This window comes from Haliaeetus albicilla, chromosome 1 (genome assembly GCF_947461875.1).
Source record: "Haliaeetus albicilla chromosome 1, bHalAlb1.1, whole genome shotgun sequence".
NCBI lineage: Eukaryota > Metazoa > Chordata > Aves > Accipitriformes > Accipitridae > Haliaeetus > Haliaeetus albicilla.
In genome coordinates, this window is record NC_091483.1 from 29277852 (window position 1) to 29301332 (window position 23481).

The 23481-nt window shown below is 42.9% G+C and overlaps 1 protein-coding gene across 6 annotated transcripts in view; it reads left to right on the forward strand.

Moving 5' to 3' along the window:
* Positions 1–12217: 12217 nt before the first annotated feature.
* The window catches only part of PPP3CA (protein phosphatase 3 catalytic subunit alpha), a 204561-nt gene continuing 193297 nt past the window's right edge, over positions 12218–23481 (forward strand). For 5 of the 6 annotated variants that reach the window (XM_069783784.1, XM_069783816.1, XM_069783793.1 and 2 more), the window contains exon 1: positions 13694–13772. In XM_069783784.1, coding sequence (XP_069639885.1) covers positions 13709–13772 — 64 coding nt within the window. In that variant the 5' untranslated portion in view covers positions 13694–13708. Of the gene's footprint in view, positions 12863–13693; positions 13773–23481 lie in introns of those variants that run through there. The other variant, XM_069783801.1, reaches the window with a different exon arrangement.

Below are 23481 nucleotides of genomic sequence, written 5' to 3' on the forward strand. Positions count from 1 at the left end.
CAGGCAGGATTGTGATGTCCCCAGCTGGTTCAGTTTAGTCTTACTGTCTGGAAATGCAGTCCTGGGGACTTCAGTTTGACATCTCACCCTAAAAGGCCTGGTTTCTCTGAGACCTTGTTTCGGTGCTGGCTCAGGGGGCTCTGAATTGCAGAAGGCCTATTCTGGGCGGTAAAAATATCCTAGGAGACATATTTAGCTCTTGTGGAAGCTTGTGGAGCTTCACTGAAATAAATGGACTAATTGAGGAGTAAGGTAAAACCACTGGCTTTAGTGGTTTTCATGCACAGGCTGAATGGACTGTGTTGTCTTCCTTTTTTTTTTTTTTATAAAATCGTAAACAAGGTGTATTTTAGAGCACAGTTCTGGCTAGAATGTTCCATCTATCTAGTCTGATTGATGAAATTCATCTGGCAATCAAATGCATAACTGGATAAAGTTGAGCAAAGTAATGATGGACTATGAGCAATAACTTGTACTAGTATCACTAGAAAGATGTCCCATTGTATCAGTGCCATGAAGCAGTCAGGTAAGAGACTTTGTCACTGGGCTTCTAAGAAAAACAGTTCTGTGTTTTCATGCGTGGCATATTTTACTTGCCTACAGGTATTCAGTGTGGAGTATTTAGGAAACTCTCATAATCAGCAGGCTGGATTGATAAATTTGCTGGCATAAAATGCCATAAAGAACTTTCTGAATTAATTGGAGGTAGCAGGATGACGGAGGGCATCCAGCATTCAAATATGTAATTCCTAGGAATGAGAAGCTGCCATGAATTCTAGCTCTTTGGATAGAAGCCAAATTTTTATACAAACCAACAAGGCATGAGCTGTGGAAACAGCTTCACTGCTTTCTTACTGCCTGGTCTGGGTGACCAGTGCTCAAAGGGCAACTCCATCAGTGGGGGCTGAAGTTTCTTTCTGGCAATGGCTGGTGAGAGCGGAATGGAGTTTTTCCTTTATTCTCTCTGACAGGGGTTTTGCTTTGCAGGGGGCTAAGACTGTCTGACAGAACTGTAATTATGCTCATGTTTATTATGGCTTATACAAATTAAATAATGAAGACATATAGGTGTATCAGAAGAAATCCAGACTGCAGTGCCTTGGGAGTCTCAGCAGCTCCGTCTTGGTCAATGCAGGGTTAAGCAGTGTGACTTTGGTGAGCTGCTACCCATTTGTTCTCTAGCTGTAGCCAGTCACTGTTATTTTTACTGGAATACAGTTCTTCATTTTCACGCTATTAAAAAGAACTGTTTAAAAAAAATAATACATGAACAAAAATGTGCAAACACAGCATTCACATTTTATGGGAATTTTGGTTTGCTTGCACTTGAAGCTTTCTTCCACTTGTACACATTCTGTTGTATACATTGTATATTCCAGTATGACTAGTGCACCCACAGAAAGCTAATTTTAAGGTCAAGTGTTTGATATTCTCAGCAAAATTGAATTCATAAATAGTGTGCATTACCAGTATTTGTGCAAATTGTGTTTTATGCTTGACTGTGTTTCTGAGTATATTTCCTAGCCACTGAAGCCCTTAGGATGATCTAGGCTAACTTTCTGCATAACAAGGACAGTGGTTTCTCCACCGAGTTCAGTATCTTGCAACTGAAGCAGACAGCATCTTTTAATAGACATCCAGGCTTGATTTAAAAGCTCCAAGTGTCACAGCGTATTCCAGGGCAAAGCAATTCCAATGGTTAATTCCCTGCACTGTTAAAAATGTGTCTCTTGTCTTCAGTTTGAATTTTGCTGAGTTCAGCTTCCAGGCCCTATGTCTTGGAATGTGAAATGTGAAAGTTTCTTGTTGATGATTACTTATATTGCTTATCTGCACAAGGAAAGGAAACGATTCTCTGCGGTTGGTCAGAAAGGTGTTAGCATTCTTGCCCTTCTGCACAAGCAATTACGAAAGATGCCAAGTGGTGGCTTTTAAAGCCCTAGAAGGATAAGCCATAGCAAGAAGTGGCAGAAGCAATAGGAGAGGCCTTGAATTAAAATAAATATATACTTTAAGTCTAACATAAAGTAAGTGGAAGGCTAGAAAGCATCTGTTTACTGCTAAATATCAATGAATTATAAACCATCTCTCTTCTTCCTCCCTCATTTGGGAATTCAGCATACCCTTAGGAGAAAGTAAATATAATTTTTTTAGCATTAATTCATATGAGTTTTCCTATATTATCTTCATATAATGTGAACATTATATATGAATGATATGCAAAATATGCAGAACTTCAGAGTAAAAAGTTGATGTCTATCCCTAGTGGGTCAGCAGCTTCTTCCTCAGTTTTGTGCTAATATTTATTTCATTGGCCTGCCTGATTAACTTTATCCAACATCTCTGCAGTTCTCCCCACCAATCTTTTGATTATTGCCAAGGCTTAGCAGTTTCTGGAGTGATATTGTACAGCTTGTCTGGGAAATCTCAGTGCAGATGTAAGCTGGCTGCTATGTGTGTTACTGTTGGCAGTGAATATATATTTAGAGCCATATTAGCAATTTCTTTTTTTTTTTTAATGGGAAAACAATAGATTTACTAAGCTCACCTCTGTTTGTGAATGACATAGTCAGATTTTACCCGAATGTATTTAGGTAGATCACTCAAAGACAGTGGCCAGAGAGAGCTTGAAGTCATTCACAGTACACACTCTGATGGGGAGAAATTGGAGACCACTTGCAATAATGGAGTTTAAGATTCAGAATCTCCAAAATACTTTGGAAAGTGTTTCTGGACACTTTGAGAGTATATTCTGGGAATGCTGTGAAATGGCTCCTTCCTGGGAAAGAATCACTGGAAAATGTCACAGAAGGGACTTATCCATCCCTCCCTATCACAGCCCACCATGGGCTATAAAAGAGGTAAGAAGATGAGGGGAAAGAGAAAAAGGGAGGGAGGAGGGGACGGAGAGAGGAAGGAAGGAAGGGGGCAGGGGCAGTAGCTCTGATTGGGTATTACAAAGGTTCTTCTAGGAGAAAGGGAATGTGTATGGTACTGCGAGGTGCAATCTACGTCATTAAGAGGAAACATGTTGTTATAAAATTTCTCTGAAATATTGTTCCAGGTACTTCTGAAATGAGGGGGGAGAGGGAATAAAAAATGCAGAATAAAAAGAGAGAAAAGAAGAAAGGAAAACAAAGGAGGAAAATTTTGAGGACACAGAAATGGAAGGAGGTGAACCAATCATTCCCCACTGCATATTCTCCATCTGAGCCCATGAATATGCAAGTGAATATCTGAGCAAACATTATCACTGACACAGATTCCCTTCCGCAGCATATTTGTGTTGCCATGTGTATGAATAATTGCTTTAGTAAGGCAGAAGGTCTGGTTCCCATATTTTACATGTATCTGTATTTTATCTGTGGCCATGCTTTGCACTCTAATTATATGGTGCTGGAAACATCCATTTGTCTTGTTTCTTTCCCATATGAACAAGATCTTTTTTCCAGCTGACCCAATGCCTGAAAGAAATTGGAGCAAGAATAAAAGGTGTCAGCTCAAGTTAAGTCTGGACAAGACAGAGGCAAAAGGAAAGCATTTTAGTGAGGTGACAGAGGTCAGGTCATCTGCCATCTGGTAGGATCTTGGTATATTGGTAGACCACATTTAATTGTATATCTGCATAGCAGCAATCACTTTCTTCTGTCTTATCTGCTGCCCCTTTCTCTTTGATGTAAGCTTCCTTACTAAAATAGGTGGATACATAGATGAGATGACATGACTACATCCTCTAGCACCCTGTTTCCCAGCTGGGGGGAACATGACGCAAGTGCATGGTGCTAGCACTCTCTGTGACTCTTGTGTTTGGCACCAGTCACAGTGTCAGGGCTGCTCCTGGCCTTCAAGTCTCCATGGACCAATGTATTGCAACAGCATCCAGATCCTCCACTGGTATAGTTGTGATCAGCCCTCTGCCAGCTGCTGTATTTAAGTGGAAAATGTCCTCAGAATCTGGCAGAGCATGCATATCCTGGGCTACTCAATTTTGTAAGTCTCACCAATCCCACTCTGAGGTCAGGATAAGCCCTTGTTAATTTTTAGCTCAAAGTGAACCCATTTTTTTGCAGATATTAGATGAATTCACTACTGAGCAGAAGGCCAGCACTGTAGTACTTAAATATCACTTAAGCCTTATCTGAAGATTTTAATGGGACTTATTTGGTATATGATCTTGGCCTGGCCTCGGCACAAGGGTTATTTTCACCCGAAATGAACTACTGACGGGCTGACAACATCCTTTGGAAGACAACCAGCAAGAAGTCATTACTCTTGGGATAGCTGTGAACTCCAGGAGAGTTAGAGAAATATTTCCTTCTTAGGCAGAAAGCAGTGTCATATAAAGCAACCAACTCAAGTGCTAGGCTTATTGGCAATGCTAAGATAGCAAGACTAACTAACTGAAAAATATTTTCTTATGCTCAATTAGCAACATCTTCATAGTTTTGTTTAACATTAATGTCTGTTTCTTACTTATGGTTTAAATTATTTTCACAAACCATTAAAGTCAAGATCATGAAATTGTCCCATCCTGTAGAGCACATCTATTTATAGAATGGATGTGCCCTGTACCAATAAGGATTTTTAAAAGGAAAATACATTATCTGAGTGCTCTTCAGCTACGTTCTCCAGTACTGTGCGCTTGATTGTCATAATCTAGAGCCATACCATCCTCTGGGTAGCACTTTCTTAGCAATTCAGAAGATTTACGTGTCTGTTGCTGTGCTGAATGCCATTCTTTGAGTAAGCACAGAGCACTGAAACTTTCTTTTGAGGAGTGAGGGAGGAGGAGGAAAGATTAAAGTAGCTCATGTGCTTCTTACATAAAACTTGAGAAGATGAAAAGCAATTTGATTAAAATATGATTGAAAGGATGTTCTGTAGCATGCCTGAGGCTGATGTTTTTAAATTACATAGGTGCATGGGGGAGAAGGGGGGAGTTTGGTTGTTGATATTCCTGCTGGTTTTTTAAGGATATTAAAACCTAACCTTGCAAGCTGCCCTGCAGTAAAGCCTTATGGGACTAGTAGGGCACTGCTATAGTGAAGGAGTCCCTTTGCAGCAGTTGGTTAAGACAGCAGGCCTGAATTCACATCCTTGGTTGAGAAAGATTGTAGTCAATTAGAAACCTGGTTCTGCCTTACATTAGGGCTGCTCTTCATCAGCCCAGGAATATAAAATGGATTTTAAGTGAGTGTAAGTGTAACTTATAACCATTATAAAGCAGCTTTGCATCTTACAGCAGTTTAAAGCCCAGGGGTAAGTGAGAATCTGGATTCTCAATGTATAAATTATGGCCACTCTGACTGAAAATTAATTGAAGATTTTTATGTTTTCTAATGCTACCACTAAGCCAACTTGAATAAGTTAGTTACATTTAATTCAATACAGTAATTCTATTCATTAGAGTTCCTTAAACTGCATGGTAATCTCCAGGTTTCAGTGGTTTACTTTGTAAATATTTGGGAATTTTACAGACACACATTCAGAGATCAGGTTGTTCTGTCCTTTTTTCCCCATTCCAAGTTCCTAGGAAAATTCAAAGCACAGGAGGTCACTATGGAAAACATATTCTAGTCCATTGTTCCTTTTCATATTCACTATGCTTCTTTAAATAACACATCGCAAGACACTTTATATTCTGAGAGTTTTTGGCAATCAAATTAAAGTTTTCAGGGTTTGTTCCTTGGGTATTAACTTATTGTGATTAATTATCTCACCCCTAACACCAGTTATGGTCTGTTTGTTACCACTGAGCCCTCAGTTGGCACTGATGGCACTTGGACAAATCATTTACTCCAGGATGTGTTCCATGCATGTTACCTTTAAAGTAGCAGGGATTTAATCTGTACTGTTTTCTGGCCATAAAGGCAGCGAAAAATAAATAATAAATTGTGGCATCTTTATGAAAAGAAATAAGGCTCTACTCTTGCAAAAGCAATTACACACATTCCTCTTTGTTCTTGTGTGTCTGACAATGGGATTGCTGCTGAAAAAGGAGGCAGAAAAGCATCCTAGGTATTAAACATATTGAGTACCATGCCTTATTTCAGGATCTTTTCAGCTGCTCCTGCCACTAGTAGTTTTTAATACCACATCAGAGTTAAATTAGCTATATATTAGAAACTTATAATACAAAATGAACATGTATCTTGTTATTCTGCTGTTCCCATTTCCTACAAATATCATTCCTTTCTCTCTAAAGAGGCATTGGTCTGTCATGACGTTTGCTACTGCAAGAACATCTTAAAAAAGCAGTAAGCTTTCCTTCCATTCGAATCTTTCTTAATTTATATTTTCTGGAAGATTTTAATATTCACTGGGATAACATCTCAAGGCTCATTGCAAAATCTGTATTCTGTAGTCTTCCATTAAAAGCAATGTCTAATTAAGAACCAAAGCCTGCAAGATGAACTCTCTGGGAGCAAATGACTAATTCTTGACAGCAGGACTGTGGTTTTAAGCTGTTGCCAGCACCTTGAGAAGAGCTCGATGCTGGAAGCTGCTCCCAAGGGTCCTTTCTTTCAGTTTCACAAAGTACTGGCACAGGCAAAGCAGACGAGGAAGATGCTCCTCCTCACTCTGCAGAGAGGCTTGGGGATGGGCACACCAGTAGGGGGAGATGAGGGGATATCTTTCCACTTCTGGGAACCTTGGCACTGTTGCCTGCCTTCAGATATATCTACTTCTTTTACAGTAAGGCATTTCCACTGCACAAACTTGCAGTGCTTAATTAAAGCTATAACTTTAAACACATTTAGACAAATCAGTGCAGTGCTCTACCGGATACATAAGTTGAGTTAAATCTGCTGCTTGCACCAGTAAATTTATAGGGACAAGCTACCCCTACAGGTTGAGCTTTAAACCAATGCACATTTATCCACACTGTTGGGCTCTGCCTGGGCTACTGGCCCTGCAGCTGGATGCAATAGGGCAAGTGGGACTGTGGCCCAGCTGTGCAGGAGCTAAGGCTTGGCTAATTTCCTCTAATAGCAGATGTGTCAGGCAACTCCACCAGTTGCTCTTGGCAGTCTGCAGTGCCATTTGGCTGTAGTTTTGCTTCTGACTCTCTTGCTTTTCATTCTTGTTTGCTTAGTCTTGATCCCTGGTTCCTGTCTCCTTTGTGTTATGCTCCTATACCTCACCTTGTTCCAGCTCTGACTTATCTTGTAATACAGACTCTTTGGTTTTCAATCTTCTGGCTCTGACTTTGTTACTATGCTCTTCATTTTAGTATGGCTCTTTGTGTCTCTGGTGTCTTGATTTATTCTTATGCTGGCTTCAGTACTTGTCTCCAAACTTAATTCTAACCTGGTCTTCACCTTTGGGCTTACTAGAGTAGTCTGATGAAAGTACGTGCCTCTTAAGAAATCTGAAACTGCAGTGGAGGAAACTTGCATTAGCTCGCTTCTCAGCAGGATTGGAAAGGGGACAGATGTGGAAGTCCCTTGCATGATTTCTCTTGAGTCTGCATGCTGCTAGGGATTACAGGCATGACTTGTGGATCAGTTTTGCATCAGAGGCTTAATCTGAATGTAAGTATTCATTTGCAGCCTTAGATGACCACAGTTATGCTTCTTTTATATTGAAACCTGTTGTAAGCAGGCCGGTTTTGGCAGGGGGTGTAACTATTTCCAGGGTTCAAGACTATTTTCTTTCACTTATGTTCTTTTCTTTTACTGTCTGTTGACTTTTCAAATGTCAGTCAAGCTCTGTATAATTGCTCATGGCACCATTTGTTACTGTTTTCCATGTTGATTCAGCATCTTGGAATTTGGAGCTAACCTGCTTTCCCTCTCCAGTATTCTGGATGCCATTGCTTGCATTTTATTCCAGCACAATTCGTTTTGGTATCATCCGTTCCATGGCTCTCTGTAGAATTATCTGTTTTGCTTTGCTTTCTAAACCAGGCACAGTATCATTATCAGTGTGTATAAATTCTGCTAAAAGCTTCAGGACCAAATCCAGAACAGGTATAAATAGCTGAGCCAAAAGCCTAACAAACAGATGTATGCAAGGGGAAAACATGCAAAGCTCAAGAGAGGCTGTGGATGCAACAGGTTAAGTGCCCGCAGTGGATGCATGAAGACCACAGGTGGGGAAAGGAGAGGATACATTCGGTGATGGATTATGTCACTATGTTTTGCCATCTGAACTTTCCATCCCTTTGCAAACATAGCCAGAAAGCATTTGGATGATACAAAGAATTGTTACCTGCTACAGGCCCTTTATCTAGCTCCCTCTTGTGTACTGACGTAGAATAAGAGTGGGAAACCATTTGTCAAGAAAATCCTCAGACAGTGCCCCTTGATGGTGATCTAAATTGGTATGTGGTCGTTTGTCTAGGCTCTCTACACTGGGGTGAATTTCCTCTCTTGGATATGATGGAACCAAATGGCCTGTGGAGTACTGATAAATTATATTGGCTTTCCAAGGCCCTTGCTATCAAATTTATTTTCATCAGATGTAGACAGATGTGGCTCTTTTGGAATTTTTAGGTGCTTGTAGTCAGCGCTGTGAGCGTGCATTGTAACAGAACCTTGATTCCACTACAGAGCATCTTCTGAAGATGCATTGTCAACAAAGACTAGTAAGTAGTGGTTTTAATCTGGTAGACAACTATGTTATACAGATTATGGCCTAGGCGATAGATACGCAGATGTTAAGAATCCCCATTAATTTTTATATTGAAGGGAAGTAAACTGAAACAATTGCAAATCTCTCTTAAAAGAAAAATGAGGAAAATAATCAGTTAAGGCAGCACCAATATCCAGACTAACCTCATTGCACATATTTTCCATGCAGCCATCATAATACACCAGAGCACTCTCTAACTCCTCTTTACTTCCAAGAGACTGTCAAACTTACATTTATTACATATGAAGCCAGAACTTCCAGGAGCTAAAAGCTAATGCGTGAAGGACAGACTCCCTGTAGCTAGAAAAGGTTTTTTCTAATAATAATGATTAAAATTTTAAACACTATCTCTTACAATCAATACTTTAAAACAGTATCTTAATTGGTTGAGTCAGTGTACAAACATATGGTTGCATTTCTAGAAGATAATCTTCATCTTGCTGCTGAAATAAAGTCCAGGCAACTTCATTGCTAATTTTTCATGGGACCTATGACAAAATTTGGAATCTGTTAGTCTGTATGTCTTTATAAAACTCTGGCTTAAAATTACTGCCTTCTCATTGTATGGGCATTTATTCCTCCTTCCACTTCAGCTGGATGCTGCTGCTGTCTGGAGCTGCTGTGTGCTTAAAAGAATTGTCATGTCTCAGCTAAAATGGAAAAGAATCGCTCATCTGAGGCAAAGAGGTGAGGACTGACTTATTTCGGACTTGAAAAAATTCTCTCTCCCCCAGCTTTCACAGACCTTGTCTCCAAAATCTGTGATGGGAAGTGACTGCTCTTCAGAAGATCAGAGCTTCCAGTGTATCATGCTGCGTTTCTATTCTACTAGGGGATGAAATGACTAACAATGCTACTGGGGATTGGTGATGCAAGAGGTCAAGTGTGTTAGAATTTCCCCAGAATCCACGGACTGTGCTCTTTCCATTCAAAGATGTGATCTTCATGTTCTCCTCCTACTGTTAAATGAGAAAAGGACTCTAACAGGACTCAGATCCCATGAAAAAGGAATTGCTTTATGGTTAAGGAGGTCTTTGTGAGAAGAATAGATATACAACCTTTACTACTAACATAGATCTGAAATACAGAATTTTTCTAGTCTGTTACCATTATGAGAGAACAAAGATGGTGTTTGGTGATTTCTCTCTTTTCCTTTCCCTCCCTCACTGCAAGAATAAGGATTTTGCAAATGCTCCTGAAACAGGTCATGGGTTTAAGATTGCACCACACCATGACAGAGTAGTCATGAGGTCTTATACCTGTGATCTGAATCTTGGCCATATCATACCTTGCAGAAGTGGCATGAGACATGGTATTTTGCAGTGGTACTTCACCTTTGTTTTATGAAAGTTTGTCTGAAAACTCCTAAAGAAGAAATTACCTGAAATGGGGATTCTACCTTGGAAAGGAAGACTAAATGCATTCAACAGGCGCATTATCAAGACCTTCCACAAGATTAAATGAAAGAACTTTATCTAGCCTGGACGACATATTATAATTGAAAACTTAGAAGCAAAGGAAAACTGTTAAAAAAAAAAAGTCCTAGATAACTTCAGAATTAATACAAACATGCTGGAGTTGTGACACTGAATGCCATATAGCAGCACCAATAATCATACTTTCTTGTTAAAAAATCAGAGCTGAAGTCTTGTCCTGTGACTAATGGGGGAGCAAGTGTAAGCTGGAGAGACCCAGAGTCTCTGTTATTGCAGCCTATCAAGAAGAATCCAGATGACTCATGCGAACAGCCTGCAGTCACAGAAGAACGGATCCAAACTGGTCCTCCGTGTCTCATGAAGTTGTGGCCCACAAGGTGTAGGCAATACCTGAATTTACTGGCCATACTGCATTCCTAACATGCTGCTTCTCCTTCTCTGTCCAAGCACTGAGTGCTGCTAAGCAGCGCTTCCCCGCACTGGGGATGAAGATGTTGGTTTTTTTCTGTCCAGATTCTTCTGTGCACTTGGCGCTTCATGAAGTATGCCTAATATATGGGGAGCCTTCTGCAGACTTGTCATGGGCTTCAGGATTTGTTTGGGTGTATATAAAATACCCTTGCTTGAGCACCAGGCCTGTTTCTTATTCTTGTGTTACCATTGCGATAGGAATCTCAGATGGGAACTTTGTCACCCAGCTAGTTTGTGCTTGTAGGACAAAAGGATGGTCACACCACATGGGGCTCACCACAGTTGCCGGAACAAGCTGAGAACTCATGCTGTTGTACTGAATGTCAGTCGCATACAATGTCTTCCCATGTTCAGTGAAAATACCACAAGGACAGCCAACAAAATGTCCCCTAAAAATGTCAGGCAAATCAAAGCAGAGAACATGTGTCGTAACTGCCATCTTATTTTCTTTGTGGCTTTCTAAAGCAATAGTATCTGCTAAGCAAGCAACTTGTACATCACCCTGGAGGGAAATGGGAAGCCGGGTTAGGTGTCTGTTGATTCTTGGCTCATCTACACAGAAGGTATTCAGCAGCAACTCTGTAAACATCCCTCTTCCAGAATAGGTGTGCCCTGTTTTCCTCTTTAATTAAAACTCACGCTGTTGAACTAAACCGGAACAGCTCAGCCTTATTCTGGAAATTAGTAACGAAATTAGTCGGGAATAGTTCCTCCTGAACAACTACATGTATAAACAAGCTCTAAACAATATTTATCTTGTCTAGAACGATGGGGGGCACCGTCACAGGTGTAAATTACTTTCCAATCCCCAAAGAAACATGAAGTAAGAGGCGTCGTCTTCCTACCGGGGACAATGAACACTTCACACCCCACGTTTGACCATTGCATTTGTCCTTGCTGGGCAGTTGGAGGAGACGCTGGGGGTGGACGGGCGCCAGCAGCAAGGCCGAGCGCTGCGACCCGCGCCAGCCCTTTCGGCAAGCTGACCTGCGCCAGGTGCGCCGGGCAAGAGACGCAGTGAGGGGAGAGGGATGTATTTCTTCTTTTATCCGTAACGGAGAGTCTCGTACCCGGGGATACGCTAGCAAACCCCCAGACGGGAGGACGCTGTTTAAGCAGTTTCCGTTTCGTGCAGGCCAGCCCCGGCTGTGCCTGTGCCTGTGCCTGCGTGTGACGGCGCCGGGGACGCCCACCCTCGGGGCAGGCGGCTGGAGCCGCCGGGGCTCGGCGGCTGCCCGCGCCCCCCGCACCAGCGCGGAGCGGCCCGGCCCGGCCCGGCCCGGCCCGCCACGCAGGCGCGGCCACCGGGCGCGGTTCCCCGGCGTGCGGCCGCCGCAGCCACAGTGAGTGACGAGTGGCGGCCGCCCCCGCGGCCACACGCGGGCTCCCCCGCTCCGCCCGCGTCCCGGCGGTACCCGCGCGCCTGGCGAGCCGCGGCCCGGCGGGGAACCGCGGCGGAGCGCTGCGCGGCGTGGTGCGGTCCCGCCGGTCCCCACGGCGCGGGTGGGCGCAGGCAGTGCACCTGGGCGGCGCGGCGCGGGCGGGGCGGTGCTACCTGACAGTGATTGGCAGCTCGGCGGCAGCCAATGGCGACGCGGGGGAGCGGGAGCCGGGAGGGCGGGCCCGGGCGGCGCGGCGCGGCGCGGCGGGGGGGGGGGGGGGCGCTGCGCCGCGGAGCGTGTGCAGCGCCGCGGGGCCGCGGCCGGTGTCGGTGCGAGTGAGGGGAGAGACCCTGCGGGGGGCGGGGGGGAAGAGACGGATCCCGATCCCGATCCGGTGCGGCGGCGGCCGGTGGCGGTGGCGGCGGCGGCGGGAGGAGCCGGAGCAGCCGTCGGCGCGCCGCGGAGGAAGGAAGCGCGGGGCTGGCCGCTGCGTGTGCAACCTGGCTGTTCCTGCTGCCCGCGTCCACTCGCGGCTTTTCCTGCCGGCGCTGCCTGACAGCCGCCCGCGCGGGTGTTGTCGCCGGGGTCTTTGGCGGGGGGGGGAAGAGCGAGCCGTCCGAAACGACCCGGAGGCGTGATTGAAAGCGAGCAATAATTAACTGGAGGAGGAAGAGGAGGAGGAGGACGGGGGTGGAGGAAGACGAAGGAGGAAGGCACCGCGCGGCAGAGCCCAGCCGAGCCAGCGAGCGGCGGCGGGACGCGGCAACTTCGGCCGCAGCGGAGGAGCCGGAGCCCTGACCGCAGCGGCGGCCGCCGCCTCAGCCCGCGCCTGCCCTGCCCGAGGGGGGAGAGCCCCGCCGCCTCCCCGGCCGCCGGACATGTCGGAGCATAAGGCCGTTGATCCCAAGTTATCGACGACGGACAGGGTGGTGAAAGGTGGGTGCTGCGTCCTCGCTGCCCGTTCGGCCGGGTCGTCCCGCCGTGGCCCCGGCTGGGGTCGCGGCCGCCCCCCCCTCCCCTTACCCGCCCCGGGCAGGTACCGCGGGGCCGCCGGCGGAGCGGCCGCTCTAAGCGGTGGGCTCGGCCCGGGGGCTTGCGCCGAGCCCCGGTGGAGGGTTTGCGGCTTCCCTCGCCTGCCCGCCCGGCGCTACATTGCAGCATTTCCCCCCCTTCCTCCCCCCCGGCCGCCTCCCCCTCTCCGCCTCGAAGGCGCTGCACAGGGCTGGCGTGAGAGAGAGGGGGAGCCCCAGCTTCCTCAGCCGCCCCGGTGCCTGGGGGAGAGGGGGGCAGGGCTCGGCCCCCTCCCCCAGCCCGCCTGCTCCTCCGGGCATCCCCCCTTCCTCCTTCTCCTCCTCCTCCTCCTCCTCCTCCGGACTGCGCTCCCCGGAGCCCCCCCGCAGGCTGCGCCGCCGCTTGTCACTGCCGTTCGGCTCCCCGCATGCAGCAAGGATGCCTGGAAACCTCCCCGCGCCGACAGCCAGGGCTCTGCTCCCCCCCCCCTCCCCGCCCCCCAACCCAAACCCCCCTGCAGAGGCTGCGCTGCCCGGCTTCTCCCCCCCGCTCCCTGCAGGGTCGCCCCCGCGGCGGGGGTGGGGGGCGGCCGTGGCCGTGGGCGCAGGGGGATGGCGGGCCGCGGGCGCTGTGGGAGGCGGCGAAGGCTGCTTCCTCCTCCTCCTCATCCTCCTCCTCCTCCATCGCCGTCTCTTACTGACGGCCCGGCCTGCGTGGATGTGAAGTTATCCAGGAGGCGTACCGTGGCCGTGCACTCGCGTGTGCGTGCAGATGTGCGTGGGGGTGCTCGGCACAAACACGTATCGGCTCCATGATTTTTTGCTCGGTTTCGAAGGTATGCGTGTGCTGCGACCCTCGGCCCTATAAACAAATTAGAGTTTGGATCAACAACACATTGTGCCCTGCAGTACAGACAGAGGTCTTATTTACTGGGGTAGTGCCTCATTTAAATTGCACATGTGCATTTCTCGGTATGTATGAAGTGCGTGTGTATTTAGTGGTTTGGTTGGTTTGTTTTTTTCTTTTCCCTTCTGCGCTGCCCATATAGCTGGATACGCTTGGTTACAGTGTATTTCATCCAGTTACGTTATAACCCCTATACCAATACAGAGCGGTATGGTGGAAAGCACAAATCCTAGATGCAGTATGCACCCTTTCAGAACCCAGGAGGCTGGAAACTGAAATGGCCTTGGATATTTTACTTGAGTGTACACCAAAACTAAACACTCAAGATAAATATTATTTGGAAAGGCATATTATTTATATTTTTGTATTTATATTTATACTTACCTTCTTATGCCTTCCCCCCCCCCTTTATTTTTTTTTTTCCCCTGCAAGTGAAATTGTAGATCTTCAGATGTTGTAAGAAACATAATTACATGCATGATAAAAATATTTTAAAAATTACTTGGGAATTCACCTTTACCTTCTAATGTCTGGAATATTTACTGCTTGTTTAACTAGTTGGTCTCTTTTACCACACTAAGAGTAGGCTTTAGAAGCCTGAAACAGCTATGTTTAGGTGGCGCTTATCTTCTGTAGAAACCATCCTATTAGGAAGACTTTGTCATGATTATGGGCCATGCCTAACTTTTTTTTTTTTCTCTAAATCTGCCTTGGTCCTCACACATGACCAAATGTCCTCATCTTTGCTGTGGCAGAACTTCCTTTGGCTTGATGTTCATCATCAGTAGGAATTATCTCTATATTTACAAAACCCTCAGTGGTTTCAGCGCATCTTAATGTGTTTTGTCAGCAATTGCTTTTTGCATTTTTCACGTCTAATGTCTCAAACATCTGAAAGCACCATTTCTAAGAAAACTTAGCAGTATGTACAGTTACATATTTTTATAATACAACTAAAACAGAAATCAACTTTGTTAACCTGAGTTAAAGCATTGAACAAAAAGAACAGAACATACGTGCTGCTTAGGTGTCCATCTCACCTTTTGACTCTTGTCTCATAACGTCAGTGTTTCACTGGAGATGTGAGGATTTGTTTAACTGGTTCAGTCCTTTATTAAATATTGAAATCCTTTTAAGGTCTTAAAATAGCATCTGAAGAGAGTAGTACACAGTAAACTGATTCTTAATAGGATTATTCTTTGCTGTATCATAGGCACTTCACACTGCCTTCATATAGACTGTAAGGAAATCAAGTAGAAAACAATAATAACAGAGATAGGAAAAGATTACTTTGTTGTTTCTTTCCTATAGGACATGATTTGTACCTTCTTGACATGAACAACTGAAACAGGCTTGCAATGTTAAAGGAATAATTAAAAAAAATAAAAAGGCACCTTGTAAGTACCTATGTAAGTAGTTGGAGAACCTTGGTATTTTAGAGAGGAAAATCAGATATTCTTACATTGGTGAGATATAATCTGTGAAAACAACTTTTTATTTTTTTAAGTTAGAATACCATATAAAACCTTACTTGGAAAGGAAATGTTTTTAGCATATGGATGTAGGCTCTGGATTAAACTCTCTTCTGTTTGCACGTGTGGGGTGTTTTTTTCTTGTTTTTATTGTGTTTGGTTGGCATTTTTTTTAAAACCCTTTCGATTTGCTGGTGCATGACAGGAGATGTCTCTTTCTAACAACAATTCTGGGCTGGCTGGTGAAAATCCTGGCTCGGCACCGTTACATAATGGTGGGGTGGGTTTGGGGAGGTTACGGTTCCAGCAGTTTCATGCAGATTGCTTGTGGCTGAGAGCTGCCTCTTCAGGGGGTTGCTGCTGGCATTTTTTTTTTTGTGTCTTCTCATGCTTAAAAAACTCAAATATACTGAGAAGTGGGATATTTCCATAGGCGAGGACTTCATCTCATACTCATTTTGCTTTGCTTGTTGAATTGTCTGAACTGTGCTTAAACTGATTTGAATCAAAAATAAAACATGCTTTTGGGAGAAGGGGAAAAAGGTTTAGGAGCCCCTGATGCTTATGAGGTCCTGGTCTTCTCCCACTTCTGTTATGCAGCTTGTGCACAATTACAGTTGGAGTGAAATTTTTGGATCTGACACTGTTGTGTAATGAGCAGTGTAAAGAAGAAATTCAAGTCTGCGTGTAATATTAAGTTTTCAGTAGCCAATTAACTCTTATTAAAGTTGATAAAACTTGCGTTCTGTTGAGCTAAAGGAAAAGTATGTGAATCCAGAGGATGCAGTTAAGGTTTGAGAAGTACTTTTTTGATTTACTCTCGTACTCTCCTTAAGGTGGTATGTATTAGACAATTCATCTTCACTCTCTGGATTTGTGATCTTGTAGAGGAGCAACACTTTGATCTGTTGACTGCAAATACAGTGACCTGTACATTCAGGTACATTCAGAAGTTTGTGGGATCAAGGCTCAGGACAACACTGACTTGCAGCAAATACTGACTTGACATATTTACGAATTGAAATTACTTGCTTTTTCATTAGAGGTGTGATGCAGCCTTCACCTGGACAGAGCTGTCTAAGTTCTTGTTCTCCTTCAGGACTGAGGAAGCTACTCTTTGTCCACACTGCTTTTAACTCCTGAGACTTGCCAGCCAGAGTGTGGGCTTGATTGTTCTTGTGAAGGTAGGAATACCTGTCTGGGAAAAACTGGTCTGAGGATACTAGCTCATTCCTCATGGGTCACATAACAGCTGTCTGATGTCAACAGCTTTTGGTCACTACTGACATTAGCAAGTTTTGAACCCCACTGACGTGGAGGGAAAAGCTGTGTATCGTGTTACTTGACCTCCTCAAAATATTCAGTGTTGCATTACTGCCTTCTAGAAATACCGCTCTAAAGCAGAGTAATCCTAAATAAAAACTTTGAAAGTGAACTGGTGTAGTCATACAAAGATTTCCTGGAAATCTTGCTGTTAGCTAGGTACAGTGATTGTTTTGATTCTTCTGGGCAGGTCAGATGGTTATGTGCTTTTGAGTGGTTTGGTAGTTGGGGTTTTTTTGTTGTTTTTTTTCCCCCTGTTTTCTTTTTCTTTTTTTTTTTTTTGCTTTGAAGGAAAGTGGAATTTTAGTGAAATCCTTCCATCTCAGCTGTTTAGATGGGTTGCTGCCACTGCTTGTGAACCTTGGTGCTGGCAATCTCCTTTCCTCTTGTGGATTGTGTGCTGAGGTGTACACAGTTATATTGACAATTGACAACACCCAAAAAAACTAGACACCAGTCCCTGCTGTCTCTGAATTTCAAACTGTGTCATTGTTAATGGTCTTCTAAAGTTCAGGCTGTTGGTTGTTTGTAATATAATATGAATGCCAGCTCATGATCAATATGTTAGCCATCAGTGTTAATTTCAGATTCATGAAAGGTAAAATTGCTGTCAATAATGGGAATTAGCATGGAAGTTTAGAGTTTCCATTAGTCCAGGGAGACTTGTGTGTACTTGCCAATGGCTTGTGCTCCAGGCTGGAATCCAGCATTAGTGTATTGCAGAAGCCTGCCTCTGTCTCTCTGTGAATCAAGTGCAGTTTTTCTAGCATAGATGTATCCTGCAAGTGCTGGGCTGCCCTTCAGTGGCTTTTGAGTAATTGTGTGATGACCTGAATGTCAGTAGCATTGGTGAATTTGATATTTATTTTGGTGTAAATTTGAGTGTTAGGAAATGCATGATAAGGACCAGTGTTACTTGGATAGTTATAGCTGTCTAATGACAGGAGAGTAAATGGTTATGTGGCCCTCTTCTGAGCGTGCTGAAGATTTGGTATCTGCCTGATCCTCATGAGGGAAAGGAAGGAGTTGCTTTGTAGCTGTTCCTATTGGCATAGGAAAGCTGACTCCATTTTTCTTTTAATTAATTTATCCTTGTAGTACTTAGGAATGTACTTGCTTGATCTGAGGAAGCCTGCATCTGGGTTCAAGGAGTGTTATTAACTAGAGAATCCACCTTCAGCTGTGTCAGAAAGGTGGCACCAGTACAGCTGGGGATTATCTGCTCTCCTCCATCCACTTTTACCTTCATTTGAAGGGATGGGTGTTCCTCCACCTCAGCTTTGGTAACTCTGTAATTGCAGATCCCCTGGTACCTTCGTGAAGCAAGCCATATGAGATGCAGCTGAGAGCAGAAAACAACTGAATATGCTTGCATAGGCTTTATGGTTACTTAGAAAATGAGGTTGGCATGTTATTTTCCTATGTGTAACCACTTTGTTCTTATCTCGTGGTCAAAACTTAGTTACTACTTGTCAGACCAGTGGATGCTGTCAGCTGGAACCTGCTTGGGTATTGCAGTCTTTGTGTGTTTTACGCTGTATAAACCTGCATATATGTGTGACGGGTGTATAATGCTTGTAAAGGATTGTGAATGTAGTAATGAGAAACTGAAACAAAACCAAAGTACAGTGCTTGACAGTTATGCTTATGTAATAAAGCTGGTGATTTATTTTGATTTGTGAACTCACTGAGCCTCTTAGTCATTAAGATCATTTCGTAAATAACCCCTTTAGCGAAACAAGCCTTTAGCTGTAAAGGCATAGGGGAAAAATTGTGTTCACACTGAAGGGTGCCTTTCTTACACAGTTATCACTGCACTGCATAGGCGGGAGGCTTTTCTCGTGCTTTGTATTATGAGAGTGGCTCACTAAGTTTGCGGAGTCTCAGGACTGATATGAGGTGAGGGGCAAAATTGCCTTGTTTGTGTGTTAAAAACCTCTTGTATGCTTCTGAATTCCATATTGGCTAAAGCTGTCTTCCGTTACCTGCTCTTTTTGGCTGAGCCTAGCAAGAGAGCTGGTGCTTTTGATACCACTAGTGGTGGTGAGAAACTTGAAAGAGTAGTTCATGCTGGATGTTATCAGCATTTAACTTAATTGGAAAATATGAGCCAGTTGAGGTAATTTTCCATAGGGGGATGTTGTAGAGAACAGTCGTTTCCTCCCTGCTATCTATTCCCAAATTGAATGGTATCTACTTCCATCGCATGCATCCCACTTAGAGATGATAGATGTTGCATGGTTATGCTTGCTTTTCTGTGCAGGTTGTGGCAGGAAGCTCAAATGCAAAATATATTTACCTTTGATTACATAACTTGATATTTTGAATTATTTTTTTGTAGTTCCATGACTTCCAGAAGTCATCGCATTCCTTCCTGTCTAGTATTTCTAAAGGAATTTTCTGTCAAAAGTAATTTTGGGTAATGTCAATGAATAAGTACCTGTAGCTTAGATATTCCAAACTCACAATATTTTCTTTTTTTTCTTTCTTTTTTTTTTTATTTATTTTTAGTTTCTTCTGTTTTGCCGAGTGGCTCCTACTTAAAGTACAAAGGCAGGACTATAATTTAAATTTGGTACTCCATTTAAATATAATATTAATTCATCCAAGGCTTCCCAATAATGTTGAAGCAGCAAGTAGTGGGGGATAGTTCCCTCTTTAGAACTTTAAAGAATGTGGAGAAAAGTACTTCCTTAAGAGTATTTTAAGACACAAAGATACTGCTTAACACTCTTCTCAAGCGTGCCATAAAAGAAGCCACAAGTTTCTGAAGTAAAAGCCACTTCAAATCATCTTCATGGAAAGGTGCCTTCTTGTATTCTTTTGTATGCGGTTTCACGAGTCAAATGCAAGTTACAACTGCATAATGGTTCTTCAGCTGAACACTTAAATAATTTCCTGTTCTCATAATCAGTCATTTACCTTGACTTTCCCCATAAAAGATCATTTTATGGCTTCTCAATCAATAATGGTGGAAAGTATCATCCCAGTTCTGAAAAATATTACAGCGTTATGTGCAGCCTAGTTTACGCAAGTGCATGACTCATTGAGTGATCTGCCACTCAGGTTGTAGATTCAGATGTATTATTGCTGGAGATTGTACCCCAGGTATGTTCTTGTTGCTCTCCTTTAATTACTGAAAGAAAGAACAGACAGAAGATTGTATGTGGAGAACCAGGGAGACAATAAGTGCTATGATGGTAAATTTTTCTTTTAAAGATAAAAATCTGAACTACTTATTCCTACCCTACTTACTCCTCCACCAGAAAGCTGCTACTGTTGAAATAACACCTCCAGAGTAGTACCTCCTTGACAGTCATTTGCGTGCATTTTAAACTGACTATGAGATCTATATTTATAAGCGAGGTTAGACATGTTAGTGTTGATATGGCAACACTGCTGTATGAGGAGACCATGACTGTCTTATTTAAGATTGAATTATGATGCCAACACAATCTCCAACTAATTTCCAACTAATACCGTTTACGTTTGGAGCTGCAGAGGAGAAGGAGCCGAGTGGAAAGGCAACAGAGGTCAAAGATGGTGGGTTTAATTAGAAGGTAATTCCTGCGTCTCTGGGGGTTGCATGTGCTTAAGGTGTAGGTGGCATTCTTTCCTTTTAGGGTGTACTTCATGAAGTTTTTGAAAACATTTAGTTTGAGAATTGTCTACCACTCAAAATTCTTTCTACTTGGAGAGAAAGCTGTGCTGTACTGCACTTCTGTTGCAGCTTCCTTTTTGGTGAGTAGTTGTGTTGTGTTTTGTTTTGTTTTTAAAATAATTTCTCCCTTGTGTGTTTCAATATGCCCTGTCTTTTCCTGTCTATTCCTTTCCTACATTTCTGCAAACTTTTGTCTCCTTATTGTTTTCATCCTTACTGCTAAGTATGTCGAGCAGCCTAAGCGCTGCCTGGTAGTTGTGATTTGGGTGTGTGTACCTAACGCAAGAGGTTCACTGAACACAGTGTTTTTCCTTTGGTGCATCTTATAGGCATCTGTAGGTGCCTGGGGAAGCACATGAGAATAGGGGAAGTGTATTCTGACTCTCCCTCAGACTTGGGTTGTAATTCTGCAACCAGCTGCTGACTCTCTAGCTTTCTTTTCAGCGAATAGTTCCACTATCAGTGTGCTGCTCAAGCTCTACCCAACTTGTCACAGAAGGATATCTCTATTTTGCAGTTCAGCTGCTGCTTGCAGGTTGCTTAGCAGTAATGTTGAAAACTCACAGTGTGACTGTTAGTTTTAACTCATGTAGTATGCAAAAATGTCTGAGAGCTAGCATAGACAGTGGTGTGTTTTGGTTAACTTGAGAGGAGAGGTGGTATTAACACTCATGCTTTGGTGTCTTTGCAACCAGCTGCAGAAGTTAGTTAGCAATGGAAGGCAAGATTTGGTGAAGTAGGTAATACTTGAAAAAAACCTGAAGTTTACCATAGAAGAGTGAACTTTAAAACCCCACCTTAAACTCTAAGCATAAAAGGTGCAGAACCTAGTCTGCATAGATTGTACAAAATCTTCGTGGTAAAGAAAGGAAAAACTATGCAATATGGTTGCATTAAATCTTCCAGTAGTAATAGCTGGTTTTCCATATTTCAGATAGGCATATATGACTTACTAAAATAATTGAAGTCTGATGCATTACAGGGCTTTCAAAATTGAGAAGTGCTGTAATGGGATTAAACATGTACTGTTGGAGACAGGTATTGGTATAACAATGTCAGTATTCTACACCATATTCTTTTTTCTCCATCCTATCTTTTAGAGGCATGCAGCTTAGCCATTTCATTGCGTCAGATTCGTGTAGGCCAAAATACTTTCCTTGAGTCATCCTGTATGTTGCACAATGTAGAACTGATGGAGTGGAGCAAAAAAGTATAACTAACCTGCTGTGGAGCAAACTCTGCTATAATGTTGGCTCTGATACTTGCTAGTTATATAAAAATATCACGCCTGCACAGTGTTGCCACAAGAAAGGAAGTCCACTTTGAACTTCTGATTGGAATGTTGAAAATAACATGTGTTAATAATGGGTTACGCAGATGTGATGCTGCAGACGGTCTTTAACACTCACTCTGGGCATTGTTCAATAGGCTTAATTAATAGAATCCAAACTACAGGTTTTTGGCCTAATTTAGTGTGTGATTAGATTTTAATTTTTAATTTAAGCTTTTGTGAGTGTATTTGAAGGTAGGTTGTATGACTAATTTTGATTTTTACTTGCTGATAGTGACAAGTCAGTAGTTGCGTGGCCACATAAAGCAAAGTTCCTGAGTTGTTCATGTTTTGAAGTAACCATCACTTGGAAAGAAATCCTTTGCAGTCTAGATAGATGGCCCAAAGTGAGAGAAAGAGGCTCAGCTTCTAACATGTTTTCCATTGCTGTGTTTCATTATAAGTACATGTTTAACAATTATTTCTCTCTTTCTTTGGATAGGGGTGCTTTGTTTTTATTGTACTTCTGCTATGGCTGTATTTGTTACGAAGTCCCAGATTGGTTCCTATGAAAACAGGTGTATGCTGTGTGTGATTAGGTGGTACTCTTTCTGAAGTGTTTGGAATTCCTCTGGAAGTGTTTTTCTGTCCTGAAGTGGAGAAACTGGTAAAATGAATGCTAGCTTTCTTAATAAATTAATTATTTTCTTGGTAACTAGGAAAAAACCAAAACAAAACCAAAAAACCAAAACAGTGAACGAACTTGTGACTTCTTCCTGGTCTATAGTTCTATATGGGTGATTTTGGAGGGGAAGGCACATGGCTAGAGCGGAACACAGTCATGTATTTTCTCTAGAAATGACATGAAATTACTTGAAATAGTATGTTCCAGGTTCTGTGAAGATTTTATGTGGGAATACATGCTTTTCCCCTAGCTTTTTCTCCATCTGTCAAGGAGTAATGCTCCAGTAGAGAGTTGTATCTGAAAATTCTTTCTGCATCTGTATATGTGGGTTTTTTTCTATTTTAATGTTTTCTTTGCATTTGTGTATTTGAATCTTATGAAAAAAATGGTTTGCTTCACATATAGTACAGTTAACAAAACAATTAAAAACTTCTAAATGGGGAAGCCCACCCTGTTGTTGCTTCCAGAGAAAAGATGTTTTGTAATCCACTTTGGACTTGAGATAGTTTTACTCAGCACACCTCTTTTCAACAACAAATTTGGGATTTCTTGGCTGAATTCTGCTTTTATTACTGGAAAAGACAGTTTTAGTAATTTAATACCTTTTATTTACCATCATTTTTAAGCAGTTTAACATAATTGACAATTTGAATGCAGAACCATTCATACAAAATCCCTTCCTATCCCCCCCAAACAACAAAAAACAACCCATGAACAGAAATTTTAAAAAAAAAACAACCCCAACCAAACAGAATATTTAAATAATTTTTTAGTCTTTTTCCATGATGCTTGCCAAGTTTTGGTTTGATGTAGATTACAATGGTCATGCTGTGTTACAATCTTTGAAAAAGTGCAACTGGTCATTAGCTGCAATGACACGAACAGCTGTAGTATTTTATAACAACAGCTGGGAACAATCTAGTTCTCTTCAATAACTTTCTTTTATTGTTCCTTTCATGCCATTTTTAAAATGAGAAAGCGAAATCATTGTATTTGTTCTCTATTTTACACCAGGGATTTCTTCATAAGCAGTGGTGGCAATTAGGTATCAAAATTCGGCTTTGCTCTTTGTGAGTTGGAACATTTCCCTCTGCAGGACCTGTTTCATAACCTGCTGAAATCTGTGGGAGTTGGAGTCTTTTCATTAACTTGAGTAAACTGTGAATCAAGTCGTCATCCCAGGACTTATAATTTTGGCCTTCCTTTTCAGTGCATGATTTCTCTTTG